The following is an 18,010-nucleotide window of genomic DNA, read 5'->3' as shown; positions in this document are numbered from 1 at the left end:
CTCAGTCAAAGGGGGGTGAGTGTAGCAGGGTTAGCTCAGTCAAAGAGGGGTGAGCGTAGCAGGGTTAGCTCAGCTAGTTCGCTAGTAAGCATGATGAAGTGCAGTGAAAGTGAAGGCTCGTAGCAGGTTACCGCGACAACACTCCCTGAAGACGTGACCCTCAAATTCAAAAGAACGTTGTTGCCCTTGGCTAGAGGCGAGTTCGTCTTTAGCTGACTGGTAACACGTTTGTTCAACAAATATTTGGACAAGTGAGAGGCTGAGGTTCAAATCCCTAATGGGGTTCAGCAATTTCTCACCGGTTACATGTACATTACATATTTATTGTCTTAAGGGTGTGGGTGTTACATTTGTGTTTTCCTTTGTCTCCAGTGCTTTGTGTTTTGTTTTGCCCTGGGAGCTCCTGCTTTTGTTTCTGTCTCCCCTACAGGTGGAGGTATGGACATCACAGATCCCACTGCTGAGCTCCTGGTCAGGAGATGCATTATCTGCATCAGCTTCTATCATTCTCCTGATTATTTTATCATTGCAGTAACTGCGCTTATGACTGGCTTCTTACAACAGGCAAGATTAATATCGATAAAACACAAAGGGTAGATTATGCTGTCATGTGGGACATGGTTTGTGAGAAGGAAGCAAGGTAATCACGCCTACTGGTTAATTAGGCACACACCTGGACTACGTTGTGAATTAGTCCAGGCTTTTAAAATGTGTGCTTCTTTCCACAGTAGGTGGCTGAGACCAGGAACACATGGGGGAGCTGAAAAGCTAAGCGAGTCACAAGCGAACCAGCTGAAAAGCTACATGACTTGGGTTATTTCCTTTGCATTTATTATTTTAGTTTATTATTTTTAGCCTGGATCCCATGAGGGTGAAGGATGATGACCTTTTGTTTATTTTTTTTGTTAGTTAGAGAGCTCTCTCTCTCTCTCTCTCTCTCCTTCCCTCCCTCTCCCTCGCCCATAACCTTCCCCATTAAATAATAAAGGCAAAGATAGTGGTTCGCCGGTGTCAACCACATACTGTGGAAAGAAGTACACATTTTAAAAGCCTGACTAATTTACAATGTAGTTCAGGTGTGTGCCTACCTAACCAGTAGGTGTGGTCCTCAGATTGCCCAGCTTCTTTCCTGCAAACCGTGCCCTTGCCACAGCAGGTTATGGCTATAACACCTCACCTGGGACAATAAGTGCAGTAGTAGTCTGTGGGTGGGGCTTCTGTGCCAGGCTCTCATTGGACGAATGAGAGTCATGGGTGGGAACAGGGACAGAGTCAGCAGGACTATCTCTGCCTACTGCCAGGACCTCCCGGTCCACTTTGGCACTCATAACAGACGGCAATAACGGCCACTGTGGAGAGGAGTTAGAATCCATCATAAATACATTACACTCTTTACCAATCCAGTGCATTATATCCATGGTACACAATATCCATCCATCAACTATCCCAGAATGTTTTGGAGGAGAGCCAGGAATACACCCCAGACAGGTCATCAATCAGTGCAGAGCAACACTATATTCAAAGCATACTATATCCAAAGCATATTAAGTTCTCATAAGCTCATGTTTTAATGCCTTTTCCCTTCATCTGTGCTCAGTGCTTCAATGTCCACCACTTATTCATTTTTAGGAGAGTGCTGAACACCCAGACCTGCAGGCACCTGGTTGAGCAGTAGGATTGATCAATACAACAGAGAAATAACAAGACCAGGAGTATTACACAATGGAGGAGCAGTTTGTGTTATAATCTGTATAGTTCCCCCGATCAGATTTATGTAATGGTTTAATCTGGGAACTCTGGGGCGAGTTTGAACCTAGCACTCTTGTTTACGAACCTCCGTGGAGTGAGTTCACGTTCATAAGCATCATTAATGAACAATACTTACCTGTTGAAAATATAAAGCTGTCTAGCGGTTATATTACCCACACATACAGTGCATCCGGAAAGTATTCACAGCGCTTCACTTTTTCCACATTTTGTTATGTTACAGCCTTATTCCAAAATGGAATTAATACATTTTTTTCCTCAAAATTCTACACACAATACCCCATAATGACAACTTGAAAAAAGTTTTCACAGCCGTTGCCATGAAGCTCAAAATTGAGCTCAGGTGCATCCTGTTTCCACTGATCAACCTTGAGATGTTTCTACAGCTTAATTGGAGTCCACCTGTGGTCAATTCAGTTGATTGGACATGATTTGGAAAGGCACACACCTGTCTATATAAGGTCCCACAGTTGACAGTGCATGTCGGAGCACAAACCAAGCATGAAGTCAAAGGAATTGTCTGTAGACCTCCGAGACAGGATTGTCTCGAGGCACAAATCTGGGGAAGGGTACAGAAAAAAAAATGTCTGCTGCTTTTAAGGTCCAAATGAGCACAGTGGCCTCCATCATCCATAAATGGAAGACGTTCGGAACCACCAGGACTCTTCCTTGAGCTGGCCGCCCGTCTAAACTGAGCAATCGGGGGAGAAGGGCCTTAGTCAGGGAGGTGACCAAGAACCCCATGGTCACTCTGTCAGAGCTCCAGCGTTCCTCTGTGGAGAGAGGAGAACCTTCCAGAAGGACAACCATCTCTGCAGCAATCCACCAATCAGGCCTGTATGGTAGAGTGGCTAGACGGAAAAAGGCACATGGCAGCCCGCCTGGAGTTTGCCAAAAGGCACCTGAAGGACTCTCAGACCATGAGAAACAAAATTCTCTGGTCTGATGAGACAAAGATTGAACTCTTTGGCGTGAATGCCAGGCGTCATGTTTGGAGGAAACTAGGCACCGCTCATCACCTGGCCAATACCATCCCTACAGTGAAGCATGGTGGTGGCAGCATCATGCTGTGGGGATGTTTTTCAGCGGCAGGAACTGGGAGACTAGTCAGGATTGAGGGAAAGATTAATGCAGCAATGTACAGAGACATCCTGGTTGAAAACCTGCTCCAGAGCGCTCTTGACCTCAGACTGGGGCGACGGTTCATCTTTCAGCAGGACAATGACCCTAAGCACACAGCCAAGATATCAAAGGAGTGGCTTCAGGACAACTGTGTGAATGTCCTTGAGTGACCCAGCCAGAGCCCTGACTTGAATCCGATTGAACATCTCTGGAGAGATCTGAAAATGGCTGTGCACCGACGCTCCCAACCTGATGGAGCTTGAGAGGTGCTGCAAAGAGGAATGGGCGAAACTGCCCAAAGATAGGTGTGCCAAGCTTGTGGCATCATATTCAAAAAGACTTGAGGCTGTAATTGCTGCCAAAGGTGCATCAACAAAGTATTGAGCAAAGGCTGTGAATACTTATGTACATGTGATTTCTTAATTTTTTTTTTAAAATAAATGTACAAAAAAACTTCTTTCATGTTGTCATTATGGGGTGTTGTGTGTAGAATTTTGAGGAAAAAAATTAATTTATTCCATTTGGAATAAGGCTGTGACATAACAAAATGTGGGAAAAGTGAAGCGCTGTGAATACTTTCCGGATGCACTGTATGTAATTAAACAGATAATGTGACACAGGTGACAAAACCCAATAGTATTACATAGCAAAAGAACAAGTATTGCTCACTCTCCAAAATGGGCAGTAATATTCAATATACACCTGTAAACATAGATATTTCATCTCTCCAGAAAACTACAGTAATGAAATAAAACATGTATTTATTTTTGTTCCATATCAATATTCAAATATAAATATTTACATCCATAACTATTTTCATTTGAGAGTACCGTTTTTCATTTGAGAATAAACAACTAATAAATTATTGTTTTTTTACAATTGCTAACAAGCATTTTTTGATATTGTGTTCATTGCACACTCGTGTACCTGTGCACTCATGTTCTTATGAGCTTAACTTACAACCGCACCAACAACTACTTACAATGCAAGAACATAAAAAAATCTGTTAATTTAAGATGCACTTGATCTATAACGTCATGGCTCTTCTGACCGTAATGGCCCGGACACACCAAACTGACGGTCGGCCACAGAGCGCCGACAAAGATCGCCTCGCGTCGATACGCGTCGTTAATGTTGGCAGTGCCGAACACACCGCAACGATGGTCCGCCGACGGCCGAGTTGCACGTACGTTCTGCGCCTGCGTGAGAGGTATAACTCTCCACACCAGCAGGTGGCGGTAGTCTGTATTTGTCTTTCAAAAAATGGAAACCGGAAGACCGGGGAATGCGTTTGCATTGCGTTGGACCTAGAAGCAGCCATTGTCTCACTCACAACAAACAGTTTGCAGCAATTTCCTTGTTCTCAGGCTATTTAGTAATACTAATCGAAAATTATGTCTGGTAGTGATAGTAACTTTGGAATGGCTTGCTTTACATTACATTACATTATTGGCATTTGGCAGACGCTCTTATCCAGAGCGACATACAGTTGATTAGACTAAGCAGGAGACAATCCTCCCCTGGAGCAATGCAGGGTTAAGGGCCTTGCTCAAGGGCCCGACGGCTGTGCCAATCTTATTTGCGGCTACACCGGGATTAGAACCACCGACCTTATGTGTCCCAGTCCTTTACCCTAACCACTATGCTACAGGCCGCCCCCGCTTTAGTCGCTTCCGTTTCTCTTCTCGTGCACTGATTCGCTAGCTGGACAGCCAATCAGAGAGCTCTCTCTCATCGACGGCTCCGGGGGCTCCGACGCCGATTCAACATGTTGAATTGGCGTCGGAGCCCTCCAAAACACGCCGACGGAGTGTCGGCGTGCAGGACACACCGGAAAGACTCGGCCGACAGGGCACCACCGACGTCAGCCTTTTAATGTGACACATATCCGACTAGCAGCAGGGTCTGACATCGGAAGTGACAGTTAGCTATGTTATAGCAGAAACACTTATTTGTTTTACTAATTTGTGGTGAACATATTTTGGGATATTTTTATAAATAAAATAAAAACAGTACATACACTCAGTGAGCACTTTATTAGGTAAATGGTAAATGGTAAATGGCAGGCATTTATATAGCGCCTTTATCCAAAGCGCTGTACAATCAATGATTCTCCATTCACCCATTCATACACACACTCACACACCGACGGCGATTGGCTGCCATGCAAGGCCCCGACCAGCCTGTCAGGAGCATTTGGGGGTTAGGTGTCTTGCTCAGGGACACTTCGACACAGCCCAGGCGGGAGATTGAACCGGCAACCCTCCGACTGCCAGACAACTGCTCTTACTGCCTGAGCCTGTAGGTGTTTATTTATTAGACTTATTTTTGTACTTACTTTTCTTTACTCTTCTGCTGCTGTAGCCTATCCACTTAAAGGTTTGATGCATTGTATGTTCAGAGATGTTCTGCATACCACAGTTGTACTGTAATGCGTGGGTATTTGCATTTCTGTCACCTTCCTGTCAACTTTGCCAAGTCTGGCCCTTCTCTCTGACCACTCTAATAACACATTTTTGCCCGCAGAACTGCTGCTCACTGGGTATTTTTTGCACAATTCTCTGCAAACTGTAGAGACTGTTGTGTGTGAAAATCACAGGAAATCAGAAATTTCTGAGATAGTCAACCCATCCTGTCTTGCACCAACAATCATTCCACAGTCAAAGTCACTTTTCTCACACATTTCTTCCCCATTCTGTAATTTGGTCTGAACAACAGCTGAACCTCTTGATCACTTCTGCATACTTTTATGCATTTAGTTGCTGCCACATGATCGGCTGATTATATATTTGCATTAACAAGCTGGTGCACAGGTCTACCTAATATTTGCTCACTGAGTGTATACTAAGGTTGAGATGAGAGAAAACGTGATATTTGTGGCTAATGTTAGTCATCTCCAGTCAGTGACATTAGCTAACATATGCAGTTTTATGCCCTCAATGCTGCTGCATTGTATTTTTAGCAAGATAGCTTACATTCCTTTATCAGTGATTGGATATTTAAAATGTGATGGACAGCTCCTCGCATGCCAGTGATTTCCGTGCCTGATTCACACTGCAACTGGTCCACAAGTCTGCAATTTGAGACCAAGCCACTATTTCAAAAATGACACGCTCAAGTTCAAAACCTTTTTGTGGAGCCACAAATACTGTATCAAGCAGCATTCAAAACCCTAAAAAAGTTTTCATAGCAGTTATAGAAATAACATGCTGATTGAAGTTGATGCAAATTTGCCTTCTGTCTGTGAATTGGTTATTGAATTGAACAATCGCAACTGATGCCGTTGGAGACCTGGCCAGTTGTTGAGGGATTTCGATTTTGATTGTTGATTTTGTTCAAGATGGACCCAGGAAGAAATTCAAAAGAGGGAAACAAAGTATGAATTATGAAGTATGAATTTTGGTGCCAATCAACATAGAAGATGGATGCCAGATGCCGGTATTTGTCAGCTGATGATTGCCAGGGATTGATCATGCATGCACAATGTTCTTTCCCCAGTGTATAGCAAGAGAGAACATACAGTCAGCTCCATAAATATTGGGACATGTTTTGATTTTTCAGCCTAATGATGGCTTGCTTCACTGATAGTGACAGCTCTTTGGATCTCATATTGAGAGTTGACAGCAACAGATTCCAAATGCAAATAGCACACTTGAAATAAACTCTAGACCTTTTATCTGCTCCTTGTAAATGAGATAATGAGGGAATACCAGACACCTGGCCACGTAACAGCTGAGCAGCCAATTGTCCCATTACTTTTGCTCCCTTAAAAAGTGGGAGGCACATATAGAAACTGTTGTAATTCCTATACTGTTCACCTGATTTGGACGTAAATACCCTCAAATTAAAAGTCTGCAGTTAAAGCACATCTTGTTCATTTCATTTCAAATCCATTGTGGTGGTGTATAGAGCCAAAAAGATGAGAATTGTGTCGATGTCCCAATATTTATGGACTTGACTGTATATGGCGTGATGTTGATGAGAACATGTAGCCAAATTAAGTAGATGAAGTAGTCGATGAAAACCAACATTTCTGTACCTGTGACTTCTAGTACAATTTTTTTCAACTATAAATTGCATCCATTTTATTGTATTAGAGTATTGGAAGTTTGGTTTCTCATTTCCATTTGTAATGGCTGTATGCCAATAAAACCTTTGCTGTAGCATTTCTATGCCTCGTCCCTGTTGCATACATTGCGATAGATTCCATACAGTAAAGACGTGGCTTTCTGCTTTGAAATGTAAAGTTTAAAATAAATAAATAATTGCAACAATATGAATCAACGATCAAAGGAATACTTTAATTACAAAAACAAAAGGAACACTAGAAAGAAAAGATTACTTCAAAGACAGACAGAAAAGGCATCTACTGTAATGCCACTGGTTGTTAGTGTTTTTAGATCTTTGTATTATGATGAACGTATTCTTGTCGGAAGAAAACTAGTGCTGGTGTTTTTTGAAAGATTTTATTCAGAGAGATGTTTGCAGTGTTTCGATAGATTTGGTGCATTTTGGCCATGAAATGAACAGTTGTTTCATGCATACAGGCATACAGTTGTATGAATGAACTTGAAAAAGTGAACTCATAAATGAACTATAAATATAAACCATGTATAAAGAGTTCATTATTTTGTGTTATTTCATGTGTTGTGCTTTTAACAAATCACAGTTATTTTAGCCAATTGTCAGTTGGTGTTTGGTCCAGGCGACAGCGTTCAAAAGCATGTATTGCGTAACTCCTTGTGACTGACGCGGAGCTCACGGTCCCCGCGGATTGTAGTCTGCTTGTGAAGAGCCATCCATTGAGACTATCTGTACGGGTTTTACTGCAGTCAGTCTGAATTGGCTTCAAATGGCCCACGTGGAGAAAGAGGATGTTATCGGTCTATAATTCGCAGATTTTTTCTGTAGGTTGCATCGTTTCACGTCAGCACCATTTATGAACGAGGGACGCTAAACGTGTAGCCTGTGACGTAATGATGCTTGTACTGGCTGGCCACAACATCGAGACACATATTTGGATTAATTATTAACGATAGACCTATACAAATAATAAAATAAGGGTAAAATAAGAAAACTATCTGACATGACACGTATTCGCCCTCCACCTCAACGCCGATTGTCCTCAAACAAAATATTAAAATATGAAGCAGTCCTATGGCCAACCTGAAAGACCTGAAACATCACATAGCAGAACTAGTTTGCCAACAGACTAAGATATGGACATCATTACTAAACGTACTCCTTCATCAATTATATAACGTAATTTGGTAGATATCGTTTTTACTCCTAGCCAACGAGCGCAGACACTGGCCACTCTACTCACAACAGCCGGCGATCATAATGATTCTCGGCAGGCGGCAGAAACATATACCCACTGAATTTGTTCAATTCAGCTAATGATATAACGACACACGCACGCACGCGCGCACTTACACACGGTGCATTGCTAAATAAATACAGTGGTCCTAAGTGTGTTTTCCCTCGCGTATCACTGCTTTTGAAACGGAAACGTGGTATTACCACACCACATCAATCAGCCCTGGTTACATTGTAAAATACACAATTTCCATAGCTAACAAAAATGGCGGAATGACTCCACACATTGAAGAATTTTAGGGTAAATATGAACAATTTATCTGAGCCTAGTGGGTAGTAGCAATCTAGACATATTCGATATCAAATGAATGGGCATTTATTGCAATCATTTATTTCAGACATCCGCCTGTGGTACGCTATTATTTTAAAGCGTCTGCGATTTAAAATGAAAGCACACGATATTTTCCCGTTTACGTTAAATAAGCCTAATCTATTTTTACATTAGAATGTAAGAAATTGGCTACATTTGAGAGCAAACGTTTAGACAGCGCGTGTTCATGTTAACTGCAATGTCAAGATACTCGCACCTGAAATAATTCTTCATAAAGAAATATACGCGATAAAAGGTTAATAAAACTTAATCTGATTTATAAATGATACATACTCAATGAGGTCTGGGGAATTAAGATATTCTTACCAGCTCGTCTTGCGGTCCAGGGCCGAAGAACGCGCATGCGCGGCTTTTAAGCGTTGCCCGTGTATTTTACACAAGTGAGGGGTTCAGTACAAGAAAAAACCTCTTTCTACATTGTACAACAAACCCGCAGAACAAGTCACTGTGCTGCCTTTATTCGATGCCAGGTGAAACGTTTGGTTTCATAACTTTTCAAGTGAATGCGTTTTGTAAAGACTCTCAAAATACATTTGATTCTGGAATTAGGCAGATGACCGCAGTATCTTTATGAATACAATAACCTCTCTAACCTTTTATCCTCAGCTCCTCTGGGATATATAATGTGCAAGCATGCAGATGATATGTAGGATGCAGTATGTTGAGTTCCGAGTACTGCAAAAACACATTTGTATGTTTTAACTAACATATGAAACTTTAAGGGAGTGGCCTGGCACCAATAATGTTTCATTGGATAACACATTTATTTAGATTAAAAACACCCAATCATCAAAACAGAATCAATTTTCAAAAACAAGCAATAGGGTACTTAAGTCAACACTACCATAACTTAAAAAAAAAAGAATAATAATCACACCAAAAAATTAAGCATGGCATTAAACCTACTCAAGAAATAACAGAGATTGAAATTATATTAAATATTCTAAACCATCAGCTTTGGAAAAGACAAACATATACACAAAACAAAGTAGAAAAAAAGACCATAATGACAGTCAAAAGGGGATCCAGTCATTTTTCATGGCACTGAGTAGTGAGAAGGTACGGGGTGTCCTGCAATAATGACCAGAGGTCAGAGGAGAAGGGCCAGACAGGTCAAAGCTGACAGGAAGCTGACAGTAACACAAATAACCATGCATTAGAACAGTGGCGTGCAGAAGAGCATCTCTGAACACACAAAGTGACAAACTAAAGGGGATAGGCTACAGTAGCAGAAGAAATCCAAAACAGAAGCAAAAACAGAACAGATACCACACAGGAGAAGGAAGCGGCAGCTAGAACCGGGGAAAGGAGATGTACAGGGACAGATAATACTAACAGAGACAGGTTAAATACAAAACTGATGACCAGACAGCAAGGAACAGGTGAGACCAGGCAGGCAGGAAATACAAATAAGGAGTGGCAGGCGGAGACACTTAATAGGGAGAGAACAGGTGAAAGGAATGAATGGCAGAACAGACTAACAGGACTACAGAGAGTGACAGGGGACAAAACACACAAAACGCCAAAAAAAAAACAATGGCAAAAAGGCACAGACCTTACATGCTTCCAGTGGTCCAGGGGCACTAATTAAGATCAACAACACAATTCAACAAAGTACCAGGAGATTTTAACAGAAAATCTGGTTGTCTCTGCTAGGACACTGAGATTTGGTCATCGGTAGATTGTCCCGCAGACCAATAACTTCACCAATGATCCTGAAGGGGGCTGCGTGGAGGACCGCAGGGCCAGTCTTTGGGTGCAAGGGGGTGGGGACTCAGACAAGGGGGGGGGGGACTCGGACAAGGGGGGGGGGAATCAAAATTTGGCTGCCATTGGAGGCTTGGGGTTTTGGTCATGCACGCATTGCATGTGAAAGCCCGGAGGCTTGGGGTTTTGGTCATGTGCACATTGCATGTGAAAGCCCAGAGGCTTGGGGTTTTGGTCATGTGCACATTGCATGTGAAAGCCCGGAGGCTTGGGGTTTTGGTCATGTGCACATTGCATGTGAAAGCCCAGAGGTTTGGGGTTTTGGTCATGTGCACATTGCATGTGAAAGCCCAGAGGTTTGGGGTTGTCATGCACGCATTGCATGTGAAAGCCCGGAGGCTTGGGGTTTTGGTCATGTGCACATTGCATGTGAAAGCCCGGAGGCTTGGGGTTTTGGTCATGTGCACATTGCATGTGAAAGCCCAGAGGTTTGGGGTTTTGGTCACTAGTCTCTAGAGTTTGCAAAAAATGGTGCTAAAAAATCCAGTGAGCAGCAGTTCTGCAGACAGCAATGCCTTGTTAATGAGAGACATCACAGGAAAATGGTCAGACTGGTCAAAGCTGACAGGAAGGTGACAGTAATGCAAATAACCACACATTACAACAGTGGTATGCAGAAGAGAATCGCAATGCCTCAAACCTCAAGGTGGATATGCTACAGCAGTAGAAATCTAAAAAAAGAAGTCTAATAAATGCCTAATAAAGTGGTCACTGAGTGTATGTACTCTGCGTTTTACATTAAAACTACACACTTGGCACATTCTATGTTGTTCCAGCCATGTACATATTCAGCAAAACCTCTTAATCAAACAGCCGGGAAAAACACCTTTATCTGACTGGTGACGAACAAACAGACACAAGCATGCATGTGATTGCTTAATAATCCCACATGGTCTTCCGTGCTTTTAAGCACAATTAAAAATGTCTTGGTTATTCATGTATTAAAAATGCTGTTTTTCCATCCATACAAATTTGAACAAAAATGTTAAAACATGTATGAACTGAATGATAAATGAAATCAATTTTGAAAGCCAAAGTCCAAACATTAAAATGAAGGCATATTGAATGGCAGTTGAAGGCCAGATTAAAACTGAGTGTGTTCTGGGGCCAGGGCTGGTTGGGGCTGTAGTCGGAGAAGTGGCCGGGGGTTCAGGGGGGTGTAGGGGCACTGTTGGGCAGGGGTTCAGGGGGAGTAGGGGCACTGTTGGGCAGGGGTTCAGGGGGAGTAGGGGTACTGTTGGGCAGGGGTTCAGGGGGGTGTAGGGGCACTGTTGGGCAGGGGTTCAGGGGGGTGTAGGGGTACTGTTGGGCAGGGGTTCAGGGGGAGTAGGGGCACTGTTGGGCAGGGGTTCAGGGGGGTGTAGGGGCACTGTTGGGCAGGGGTTCAGGGGGAGTAGGGGCACTGTTGGGCAGGGGTTCAGGGGGAGTAGGGGCACTGTTGGGCAGGGGTTCAGGGGGAGTAGGGGCACTGTTGGGCAGGGGTTCAGGGGGAGTAGGGGCACTGTTGGGCAGGGGTTCAGGGGGAGTAGGGGCACTGTTGGGCAGGGGTTCAGGGGGAGTATGGGCACTGTTGGGCAGGGGTTCAGGGGGAGTAGGGGCACTGTTGGGCAGGGGTTCAGGGGGGTGTAGGGGCACTGTTGGGCAGGGGTTCAGGGGGAGTATGGGCACTGTTGGGCAGGGGTTCAGGGGGAGTAGGGGCACTGTTGGGCAGGGGTTCAGGGGGGTGTAGGGGCACTGTTGGGCAGGGGTTCAGGGGGAGTATGGGCACTGTTGAGCAGGGGTTCAGGGGGAGTAGGGGCACTGTTGGGCAGGGGTTCAGGGGGAGTATGGGCACTGTTGAGCAGGGGTTCAGGGGGAGTATGGGCACTGTTGGGCAGGGGTTCAGGGGGAGTAGGGGCACTGTTGGGCAGGGGTTCAGGGGGGTGTAGGGGCACTGTTGGGCAGGGGTTCAGGGGGAGTAGGGGCACTGTTGGGCAGGGGTTCAGGGGGAGTAGGGGCACTGTTGGGCAGGGGTTCAGGGGGAGTAGGGGCACTGTTGGGCAGGGGTTCAGGGGGAGTAGGGGCACTGTTGGGCAGGGGTTCAGGGGGAGTAGGGGCACTGTTGGGCAGGGGTTCAGGGGGAGTAGGGGCACTGTTGGGCAGGGGTTCAGGGGGAGTAGGGGCAGCGGTTCAGGGGTCTGACAGACCTTGGATGTATGCTCTGCAGGTCTTGGTCTCCACTGGCATTATGGCTGGGCTAGGGCTAAGCTTCTGTGGCAGCATCACTGTGGCAGGTGGACTGTGAGTGAGGTGGATGACTGGGTGAGGACATTGGCTAAGAGGGTTTGACCAGGGCCATTTTTTTCAGTGCTGAAATGGCTGTTTTGGGAGGAGAAGGATGCGGGAGAGGCAAGGGGTTCAGGGCAAAATGTACATGATGTATGAGAGGGTGCATTTGTCAATTTGTTAACAAAAGGCCTCATGTATGTCCAAAAGGCCTGGGTAAAGCTCTTAAGGTTGTCTTAAGGTTGCGGTCATGTTCTCTTGTTGGTTTCTGGAAATGGTATTTCTGTCCCAGAATAAATGTGAGGTGCAGACATTACTAGCATGTCATGTGTGTATTTAGGCTTCATGCGTCTTTCATCTGCTCCTGGACCTCAGTCTGGGTAAGCATTGGTACTGGTGACACAGAACTGTCTGCTCCTGGACCTTGGTAAATTAACATTACTGAATCCATATCGCTTAAGCATTGTTTACAGAACACTGTCTGTTATATAACAAAACATAACATAAGGTAATGGTGAGAACAGTATTCAGCCCAGCAATGCTCGCCTTCTCCTACCCCTGAGTGTAGTTTTCTTGAACACTAAATAGAATCTAACACCATCCATCAAGCCTGGTCTTGAAAACCCCCAGTGTTTCTGCCTCCACTACATGTACTGGCAAGTTATTCCACACATTGACCACCCGATGTGTGAAAAAATGCTTACTAATATCTGTACGGAATTTCTTCTTCCATTTGTGCACTCTTGTTCTGCTAACTGAACTCACCCTGAAGAGTCCCCTATAATTCACTTTGTTAATCTCTTTAATGAATTTAAAAGCCTCAATCAAATCCCCCCTAAGCCTCCTTTTTTACTAAGCTTACTTTTGCTAAGAGATTAAGCATCCTGAGCCTATCCTTGTAACTCTTATCTTTCATACATGGAATCAATCTGGTTGCCCTTCTGTGAATGTTTTCCAGTGCCTCAATATCTTTCTTATAGTGCGGTCCCCAGAACTGCACACAGTACTCCAAGTGTGGTCTATTGTAGAAGGTGAGTATAACTTCCTTGGACTTATACTCAATACTCCTGGCTATGTATCCCAGCATCCTGTTGTTTTTTTTTTACAGCTACCGCACATTGACTAGAACGCTGTCTGTTACAAACTTATTTGTTTCTGTTTTTTAATGCTATTTCTCATTCATATCACAATGGCCCTGTCACCATTATGGCAGTTATTATAATCATGTTTTGAAATAATAAAACACAGAATAAAACAAGAATAAAAAAATTAAAAAAAACAGCTAAGGACTTGCTGCCCTACTGGATGATGGTCCACCATGCTGGAAATTCTGTTTGTGACACCAATTGTTAGGAAGAAAGAATCATCTCCTAATAATAAGCAGGTAAACAAGTATATCCAATCTCCAATCCATTCTTTTTATTTTCTTTCATTCAACATCTGTGCTGGGACTCCAACTGTAAATAACCCAAATTTTTGCAAGTACATTTCTTGATGCTGTTTTAATATCTAATTAACGTTTTAAGCTTATACTGTTTCATTTTCCTGAGTATAAGGGCTTTTATTTTGTAACGAGTCTCGCGTGACAGAAAACGGGAATTGCGCAATACCCGGGAAAGAGTCGCGCAATACCAGAGAAAAGACGGAGAGACAAAGCGTAAACAAACGCACATGGTTTTTCGCTCTCCCTTGTTGGGTTGGGTTATTAGCACCCCCCGAAGAGCCACAAGGTTAGTATCAATTGTAATAGTGTGATAGTGATATGTGCTTGGTGCCATAAATAAGTCTTAATTGTAAGGACTGAATTGCTAAAGGTTTTGTTTAGCCAAAGTTAGTTTAAGCTTCATAAGAGATAATGTTACGGTAGTTCACGTATTGAAACTGTATGGAAAGCTAACGGTGTTTCTTTTTTTGTTGTTGTTGTATTTTTGTACTACTAGCTCTGTTGATTTGGGATTTTCAATAAAGCTAATATCATCAATTAAAGTGTCAGACCATCTTTCGGTGGGGCTTCTACACCCCAACCCTGCATACATCTCATGGCCTGGAGCGTAGTGGTTAAGGAAAGGGGACAGGCAAGGTCGGGTGTTCGAATCCCAGTGTCGCCACAATAAGATCCGCACAGCCGTTGGGCCCTTGAGCAAGGCCCTTAACCCTGCATTGCTCCAGGGGAGGATTGTCTCCTGCTTAGTCTAATCAACTGTACGTCACTCTGGATAAGAGCGTCTGCCAACTGCCAATAATCTATCTTTTTTTGCTGGGTGTTCTAACCCCTACTTATTTTATTGTTAGTCTAACAACCTCCTACGGGAACCACCTTATATGGCAACAACCTTTTTATTTCTATTTTTTGCTGGGGGCTCGAACCCCTGATTATTTTCTGTTTCTCTTGTACGCCAAAAACCTTGTACAGCAACAACTTCTATGCCGGGGACTCTAATCCCACTTATTTTTCCTATCTCTCATCAACAACTTCAATGCTTAACCCAACAAGCTGCGGAAAGAATAAAAATAAAATGCAGCGTTACCACAGCTCCAAACCAGAAAGCGCAACAGCAGCAGAACAGCAAGGAGCACAGACACTCTTTAGGGATTTAAATGGTCTCCTAGACTCCTACCCTAATCGCATGAATAAGTGAATGTAAAGGTGTTCCTAATAAAGTGAGTGTATATAATATATAGTATGTATATTATATATATTTATACATATATATATATTTATATATTTTTATATATATATATATATATATATATGTATCTTTTACAGAGCAAAGTCTTGAAAAGTGTAGATAAGTGCTGGATGCTGTAAATATCGTATTTCGTACTTTGTTGACATACTGCTGTTCTTGTGAAATAATGGAGAAGGATCTGGCTGCAGCCGGGATGACCATGAAGCTGCCCATTACCCGGTCGGTCAGCAGTGCAGCTGATCAGACTCCAGCCCAGTGGGGGGAGGTAATACATCAGGCAGTGAAGCACCCAGAACAGCTGGAGCTCACACTATCAGCCCATTGACTTTAGTGTAAAAACCCAAGCTAAAGAACTAAATCATTTTTTTTTTTTTTTCAGTAATAAATTTCATTATGTTTAGTAATTTAGGAAGCAAAGATTGTTTCGGTCCAGAAGTTTGGTAAAATATTTAATTTAAAAAACTATTTTAAGCCGATGAAGCCCTGTCTCCAATATCTTCTGTTCTGTCAGAATATAATAGAAAGTTTTGACAAATATATTATTTCAAAGTGATAGAAAGGCTGCGGTTCACCCTTCCCATCTTGGCAATGTAAAGGATTTAGCAAAAGGTATGGCTAACATATACTAAATCTGTATATGGCTAACATATACTCAATCTGTATATGGCTAACATACTCAATCTGTATATGGCTAACATATACTAAATCTGGATATGGCTAACATATACTAAATCTGTATATGGCTAACATATACTCGATCTGTATATGGCTAACATATACTAAATCTGCATATGGCTAACATATACTCAATCTGTATATGGCTAACATATACTCAATCTGTATATGGCTAACATATACTCAATCTGTATATGGCTAACATATACTCAATCTGTATATGGCTAACATATACTAAATCTGTATATGGCTAACATACTAAATCTGTATATGGCTAACATATACTCGATCTGTATATGGCTAACATATACTAAATCTGCATATGGCTAACATATACTCAATCTGTATATGGCTAACATATACTCAATCTGTATATGGCTAACATATACTCAATCTGTATATGGCTAACATATACTCAATCTGTATATGGCTAACATATACTCAATCTTAAATTAAAGTCATTTAGGAAATGACAAGGAAAAATGTTGATTGACAGCATCAAATATATGTTTATAGCAGAAACACAATATGCAATATTACATTGAGTATATTAATGTTACAAAGTCTAATGGTTCTACTAGCTGGTAGAATACCTACTGGGCTGGAGGGTGATCAGCATACATTACACTGTGTTTTAGACACATTCTCAGGCCACGGGAACTTACTTCTAATTGTAATAAATCAGAACTGCCTTTATTCCTCCTCACCTGAAGAGAGCCCGGGGGAAACCAGCTCCCTTAAAATCACCCATTACAACAAACTCTATCACGGCTCTCCTCATGATCCAGGGCCCCCCTCATGGCCCAGGGTCCCCCTCATGGCCTAGGGCCCCCTCATGGTCCAGGGTCCCCCTCGTGGGCTAGGGCCCCCTCATGGTCCAGGGTCCCCCTCATGGCCTAGGGCCCCCTCATGGTCCAGGGTCCCCCTCATGGGCCAGGGCCCCCTCATGGTCCAGGATCCCCCTTGTGGGCTAGGGCCCCCTCATGGTCCAGGGTCCCCCTCATGGGCTAGGGCCCCCTCATGGTCCAGGGTCCCCCTCATGGGCTAGGGCCCCCTCATGGTCCAGGGTCCCCCTCATGGGCTAGGGCCCCCTCATGGTCCAGGGTCCCCCTCGTGGGCTAGGGCCCCCTCATGGTCCAGGGTCCCCCTCATGGGCCAGGGCCCCCTCATGGTCCAGGGTCCCCCTTGTGGGCTAGGGCCCCCTCATGGTCCAGGGTCCCCCTCGTGGGCTAGGGCCCCCTCATGGTCCAGGGTCCCCCTCATGGGCCAGGGCCCCCTCATGGTCCAGGGTCCCCCTTGTGGGCTAGGGCCCCCCTCATGGCCTAGGGCCCCCTCATGGCCTAGGGCCCCCCTCATGGCCCAGGGCCCCCTCATAGCCTAGGGCCCCCTCATGGTCCAGGGTCCCCCTCGTGGGCTAGGGCCCCCTCATGGTCCAGGGTCCCCCTTGTGGGCTAGGGCCCCCCTCATGGCCTAGGGCCCCCTCATGGCCTAGGGCCCCCCTCATGGCCCAGGGCCCCCTCATGGCCTAGGGCCCCCTCATGGTCCAGGGTCCCCCTCGTGGGCTAGGGCCCCCTCATGGTCCAGGGTCCCCCTTGTGGGCTAGGGCCCCCTCATGGTCCAGGGTCCCCCTCATGGGCTAGGGCCCCCTCATGGCCCAGGGCCCCCTCATGGGCTAGGGCCCCCTCATGGTCCAGGGTCCCCCTCATGGGCTAGGGCCCCCTCATGGCCCAGGGCCCCTCATGGCCAAGGGCCCCCTCATGGCAAATATGACAAATATATTATTTCAAAGTGATAGAAAGGCTGCGGTTCACCCTTCCCATCTTGGCAATGTAAAGGATTTAGCAAAAGGTATGGCTAACATATACTAAATCTGTATATGGCTAACATATACTCAATCTGTATATGGCTAACATACTCAATCTGTATATGGCTAACATATACTAAATCTGGATATGGCTAACATATACTAAATCTGTATATGGCTAACATATACTCGATCTGTATATGGCTAACA

At 44.3% G+C, this 18,010-nt stretch overlaps 1 protein-coding gene across 3 annotated transcripts in view; it reads right to left on the bottom strand.

Annotated features, from left to right (window-relative positions):
* l3mbtl1 (L3MBTL histone methyl-lysine binding protein 1) overlaps positions 1–8,956 on the bottom strand; it is a 66,239-nt gene extending 57,283 nt beyond the window's left edge. For 2 of the 3 annotated variants that reach the window (XM_061258154.1, XM_061258156.1), the window contains exons 1-2: positions 8,906–8,956; positions 1,178–1,349 (exon numbers count right to left, since the gene is read on the bottom strand). In XM_061258154.1, the coding sequence (XP_061114138.1) occupies positions 1,178–1,328 (151 nt within the window). In that variant the 5' untranslated portion in view covers positions 1,329–1,349; positions 8,906–8,956. The other variant, XM_061258155.1, reaches the window with a different exon arrangement.
* Between the last annotated feature and the right edge of the window lie 9,054 nt (positions 8,957–18,010).

The sequence above is a fragment of the Conger conger genome, chromosome 10 (genome assembly GCF_963514075.1).
Source record: "Conger conger chromosome 10, fConCon1.1, whole genome shotgun sequence".
In the NCBI taxonomy this organism is placed as follows: Eukaryota; Metazoa; Chordata; class Actinopteri; order Anguilliformes; family Congridae; genus Conger; species Conger conger.
This window is presented reverse-complemented; position numbering and strand designations above follow the sequence as displayed.